Source organism: Indicator indicator, chromosome Z (genome assembly GCF_027791375.1).
Source record: "Indicator indicator isolate 239-I01 chromosome Z, UM_Iind_1.1, whole genome shotgun sequence".
Taxonomy (NCBI): Eukaryota; Metazoa; Chordata; class Aves; order Piciformes; family Indicatoridae; genus Indicator; species Indicator indicator.
Genome location: NC_072053.1, coordinates 20614167 through 20619999, shown reverse-complemented (window position 1 = coordinate 20619999; position 5833 = coordinate 20614167). Strand labels below are relative to the sequence as shown.

Below are 5833 nucleotides of genomic sequence, written 5' to 3'. Positions count from 1 at the left end.
ACTGTGTTCCTACATGCTAGGCAGCAATTTTTTACCCACACTTTTGTATTTGCCTCTGGGTTAATCACAAGGGGGTTGCCTGGGCTCTCCTTTCAGGGTTGGTAGCCCACATTGACAATATCTACTTCTGTTAGAAGGCTATAGAGAACAGGAAATACAGAATCAAAATGAGTCCTCATAAGAAAGCTGAAAGGACCTTGCAAGTGAGGGATTTGGGATGCTTCATGTACTAAGGCAGGTTTCTGCACTCTACTTTTTTTTATGTGAATCAACACCATATGAGTTCTTTGGTTTTCCAGATGCCAGGCACAGCTAGGCATGACCGAGAGATGGCAATCCAGGCCAAAAGGAACCTGTCAAAAACCACTGACCCTGTAGAAAGACTTCGCCTACGTTGTTTAGCAAGGGGATCTGCAGGCATCAAAGGACTTGGCAGGTGAGTCTAAGAATACAGTGAGTCTAAGAATACAGCTGCAAGAGGCTCATGGGCTAAGCAGGGACTGAAATTTGTGTTTTCTGGTTTCAACATAAATGCCACAAGCCTCAGAGCCTGGGCTTGGGGGTCGTATGTTTTAGGAGATGGGGATGACCTACTCGCTGAAGAACAGAGGACCATGAATCCCTCACAGGAAGGTGCTTCCTTGAGACCCAGATAACTGCCAGGAAGAAGGGGGGGATACTGGTATTTTCTATGTTTAACTTAAGCATCTCAATATTGGAGATTCTGTGCTTTCTTTCCCTTGGGGTGTGATTCCCTTGTGTGTAATGTTCTATTAGCTGTATAGTTTATGGAAAGTATCTAGACTCCTTCTGTGGGCATCCTGAAAATGTGGTCACCCCATCTCTAGGAACAGGGAGCTGCATTATACCCTTTTGGGTCCCATAAATCACTGGGGTCCTAGGTGAAGACCTGGAACTTCACCTACATGCCCAACTTCTATGTATCTCAATGCAGAAAGAACAGGAAGACTCCTTTAGTTAAGGCAGACTTCACCTCATTTAACTTAAGCTGTCCAATATTCAGGCATCCAATCTAAGAAATGTGGGGTTGGGTTTTTTGGGTGTTTTTTATTTGTTTTGGGGTTTTGTTTGTTTGATTTGGCGTCCTTTTTTTTTTTTTTTCCCCTCTCTGAAGATTGTACAGCTGGGAAAAGTTATCTCATAAGGCATCCCTGTGCCCTGGTACTGTTCTGAACTGCTGCATCATTCTCCAAGTTTTCCTATGCATTTTCCTCTAATTGCTTGTTTTTCACAGAGTTTTTCGGATCATGGATGATGACAACAGCAGGACCCTTGATTTCAAAGAGTTTGTGAAAGGGTTAAATGATTATGCTATGATGATAGACAAGGAAGAAGCACAAGACATTTTCCGGGTATTTGATAAAGATGGGAATGGAATAATTGATTTTGATGAATTTCTTGTCACACTGAGAGTAAGTCTGAGAATTTACGTTGTTACTGAATTAAACGGAGAAAAAGCCTTGGTTCACCATTAGCTAAACATGAAATAGCACTTCGACTCACCTTAGAAATCAGCAAAAGTCTAGAGCTCTATTTTAAAAGTCAAGTATCTCTTGAGAAGTTAAAACATTATATTTCCATCTAAATGTCCAAAAGGTGATAATCACCCTAAAGAATGCCTCTGTGGATGAGAGCACTCAGAAGCCAACACTTCTCTGCCAATTTATTGGCAAGGTATAAGTGTCCCTTCACACAGAATTGAAAAGCTGCAAATAAATAGTTGTGATGTTTTGAAAATCAATTAATTGCAATTACTGCCTTGAGTTAGGTACTTGGATTCCTATACTGAGGTCCAGGTACCTCTGTGGTTCCACTCACTAATCTCACTTAACTGGCCTTAACTTTATGATGCTTATAATCCAGTGATGGCTTTCTTTAATCAACCACAAGAACCTGATTTTGATTTGAGCCTCTTTTTTCTGCTGAAGTCCAAATTAAAGAAGCAAATAATTAGTTCTTAGAGTAATTAGTGATTACTTGCTAGAAATTTTTTAAATGGGTAGAATAGAAAAGTGTTCTAGGTAGCATTTTCTCTTTTATTGTCCCTTTACTATCATATTGAGAGGTACTGAATGTCTCAGTCACCCTGCTTTGTGGGTGATACACTGTTCTTCCTGGCTAATGCTCATTGTAGACTGTCAGCAGTTTGTTGTCCCCAGTGTCTTGAAATAAGTTTACCATTACCAACAGCAATTACTTGAATTTGGAACTGGGCAAGTAGGTGTCAGAAACAAAATTATTCTGTTAATATTTCTTTACAGCCTCCCATGTCAAATGCAAGAAAAGAGATCATCATGCAGGCATTTAGAAAGTTAGATAAGAGTGGAGATGGTGTGATAACAATTGAAGATTTGCGGGGGGTGTACAATGCAAAGCATCATCCCAAATACCAAAATGGAGACTGGACAGAAGATCAGGTTTTCAGGGCTTTTCTGGATAATTTTGATTCACCTTATGACAAAGATGGGAAGGTAAGTTAAACACCTAGCATGAAGCTATGAAATCACCACCTGCCTCAGCATCTGAGAGTGATCACAGTACCAAGAATGCATTCACATCAAATTATGTGGGGCAGTAAAACAGGTGCATAGCCTCTGTGTAGGACTGTTGGCAACACCTTATGCATTTGGAGGCTGAGGGGCTCTAAAGGAGGTGCAAAAGCATGTAGCCTTAATACTGTATTCTCATAGGTTACTCTAAGTATATCTTCAGACTAAGCCATGCAATTGCTGATTTTCAAGATCCACAGAAACTGGACAATATTTCCCTTCTTAGAAGAATATATACCAGGACCATCTTGTGTAAACTCAATTCTCACCCTGAAGGGTTGGACTAGATGATGCTTGAGGTCCCTTCCAACCTGGTACTCTATGAATCCTTTTGAAAACCAGGTTCCTTAATATTTGAGATACTTTACAGTTAGCACTCCTTCCATGTGTGCAATTACTGAGACACTTAATTTTGGAAACCAGCCCATAATAGAGAGCTGGATGAAAGGTAGAGTTAGAGGGTGCTGACACTAGTCATATGCCATGAGGAGCCACAGGCTGGGGCAGGGCTAAGAGTCTTTCTTTGCCTCTGCCTTGACTCTCCAGTGCCTTGACTCTGTGTAAAGTCTGAGCATCTTCCTTGCTGGGCTTCTTATGTGTTTGCTTCCTAACCATTTCTAAACCAAGCAAACCTTTTTAGTTTGGTTTGAATTTATGCTTGTCCAGCCAACTTAAAGCAGTTATGGATCTCTGCTCACATGGCGATATTCTCAGGCCAAGCCCTTCATAATATCAAACCAGATTGTGGAATGTTTATCACTTCGCTTTTCTGGATTATCATGGCAGCACTACACTGGTGACTTGTACCAGTCTAATGGCTGCCTAATGGTGCCAAATCCTCCACTTGCTTTGTTTCTAACAGGAAGGATCTCAGATAGTAGGGAGGTTATGATTTTTTATTTCCTTTAGGCATGACTTTGCACCTGGCAGATCTGAATTTCATCCCTTTTTCTGTTATGGCATCCTCAGAGGTACCAGTTACCCTTTAATCCCTGCAGCAGTGGTGACATTTAGCAAACCCCAAGCAAAATGTTCCTGCTCTGTGTGCTGAAGTCATACATGAACACATTGCACGAGGCCCCAGAATGGTCCTTGACAAGTTCAGTGCCTTACACCTCATAAATGCTGCAGTGTTAAAGCTTATTGAAAAGTTACTGTGGGCACCTACCTCCTGCTCAGCAGTTCTGACATAGCCCACCAGGTTGCGATTTCTTCTGGGAATGGACTGTGAGATTTGTGTTCCTGAATCAAAGGTCACTAATGAGACTGGTATGAACTGAATGTTTTTAGCAGAAATGCCTCAAGGCTCTTAGCCTGCTAGAAAGGCCTTCTTCACCCTGACTTTGCTGGATGCATCTGAAATAGGCAGGGTCAGCAAAGTTTGTAATTGGTTCCTGATGGTAGAACAGCCTACGCTTTAATTTCTCCCCATCCTTATGTCTTAGCTCTCAAGTGCACAACGCAGTAGGAATAAATGTTTTTCCATGTGGTGTTTATTTAAGTATGACCTCCATGGTTCAAAAGTTAAGGCATCATAAAAGACATGTGCTGTTTGTATCTGCACATCTGATTTTAAAACTGGTTCTGCCTCGAAGTACCCACGAAAGATATTCAAATCTCATAGGTATTTGGAAGAATATTTGCTTCTTTAATTGAGATCTATTTAGAGTAATGATATATTCTCTCTAATGAATGGATATAAAGCTCCTAGGTGTCTCTGGATTGCAACAGAAACCCCATCCACTTTTATTAATATTAATGCAAATAAATATATATCATCCTCAGGAAAAAAAAAGGGGGGGTCATTAAATCATTTTTTCTTCTTAGGCACCACTGGTTATAACTTCAGTTCTTGGTAAGTTTAGTTTAACTTTTCATTTCCATTCAAGTGTTCATGAAGGACTAGAGCTCTTTATTAAAGAAGTGATCTTAATGCAAATGTTCAATGTCTTCATTCTTCCTGTTGGATTCCTTTTCGCTAGCAACAGCATGAAACAGCAGGTGTTAAGTTTCATTTAGTGTGTGGTTTTGACTCATAGCAATGGGGGAAAAAAAGGAAAAAAAAGGTTTATTTTCTTATTTTAATTTGTTCTCTCTCAGGTCACAACAGAAGAATTCATGAACTACTATGCTGGAGTCAGTGCTTCAATAGACACAGATGTCTATTTTATCATCATGATGAAGAATGCTTGGAAACTCTGATCATATGATTAGAGGAAGCAGGCTTGGCTTCCACCTTTTGTAGGTTCCAATGATTAAGTGTATTCACAACAGCACACTCATTTGCCATAATAGCTTCCAGTAACTTTGTCCATTACAGTCAGTCTGCAGAATAACTCTTAGATGCTTTGGTAAGCTTAAACTCAGGGGATCGGAGCACAATCAGAGAGCAGACTTGGCATCTAGCCTCTTTGCAGATCTGTCCCTTTTCTCTCTCTTTTCTTTCTGAGATGAGCTACTCATTTCTTTATAGGCATCTGCAGTAGGTCCCTGTGGGTCCTGAACATATTCTCTCCTCCAGTGTTAGATACAGCTCTGTTTGACCGAAGATGCAAGAGGAAGAAATTGAAATATTCTGGAAAGGTCATGGTCTGGGGCAAATTGCATGAGCAACCCTGTCCCAGGAGGGTTATGCAGCCCTCTTGCCTGTAGCACTGAAACATCTTTTGGGTCTCGCTGACAGGATGGAGCAACTGCTCAGCTTGCTGCTGGGAACATGTGGCTTTCCAGTGCTGGAGGGAGAAACAAATCAAGAAGGGGAGACATGGACCAGAATAAATGGAAAACACTCTTTAAAACCTTGCTTATGCTTGAACTTAGAACAGAACATACAGACACCATTCTTGTGCACGCTTTGTTTCAAAGCTCTGTGGGCCCCCTTAACAGCTTTCCCCCTCCTTTTATTGCTTTCTTTTTGTGCTGTGAGGTCATCTCACTAATATTTTTCTTTAAAGGGCACACATGTGCTTCATGAATTTTCTTAGTTCTGGTATCTGTTGTCCATACACACCTTCACTGGAAGTTGCTCACTGCTTTTTGTATTTATACTGCTTTATGACCAAGCTATAACTTCAGGGAACTTTCTGGGAACTCAAGAACTTGAAGCTTTCCTGTCTTGTTTTCTTTGGTTTTTGATGTTGCAAAAAAAAGGATGGGAACCTTCCTTCATGGTCACACCAATGAGGATGTCTCAGTTTTTCAGTCTTCCATCCTTGCCCCGTATAGACAATGGGGAAATGGTACACAAACAAAACTGTTAAAAC

At 40.8% G+C, this 5833-nt stretch overlaps 1 protein-coding gene across 1 annotated transcript; it reads left to right on the top strand.

Annotated features, from left to right (window-relative positions):
- Nucleotides 1–299: 299 nt before the first annotated feature.
- CAPSL (calcyphosine like) lies at nt 300–4772 on the top strand. Its single transcript, XM_054398037.1, has 4 exons — nt 300–436; nt 1256–1433; nt 2283–2492; nt 4671–4772. The coding sequence occupies exons 1-4, from the start codon at nt 300–302 to the stop codon at nt 4770–4772; spliced, it is 627 nt and encodes a 208-aa protein (XP_054254012.1).
- The last annotated feature ends 1061 nt before the right edge of the window (nt 4773–5833 follow it).

Excerpts from the sequence above, each read along its gene's own strand:
- CAPSL (XM_054398037.1), top strand. The coding sequence starts at position 300 with ATGCCAGGCACAGCTAGGCATGACCGAGAGATGGCAATCCAGGCCAAA. Across the intron at positions 1,434-2,282 it reads AATTTCTTGTCACACTGAGA|CCTCCCATGTCAAATGCAAG; the intron begins GTAAGTCTGAGA and ends ATTTCTTTACAG. Across the intron at positions 2,493-4,670 it reads CTTATGACAAAGATGGGAAG|GTCACAACAGAAGAATTCAT; the intron begins GTAAGTTAAACA and ends GTTCTCTCTCAG.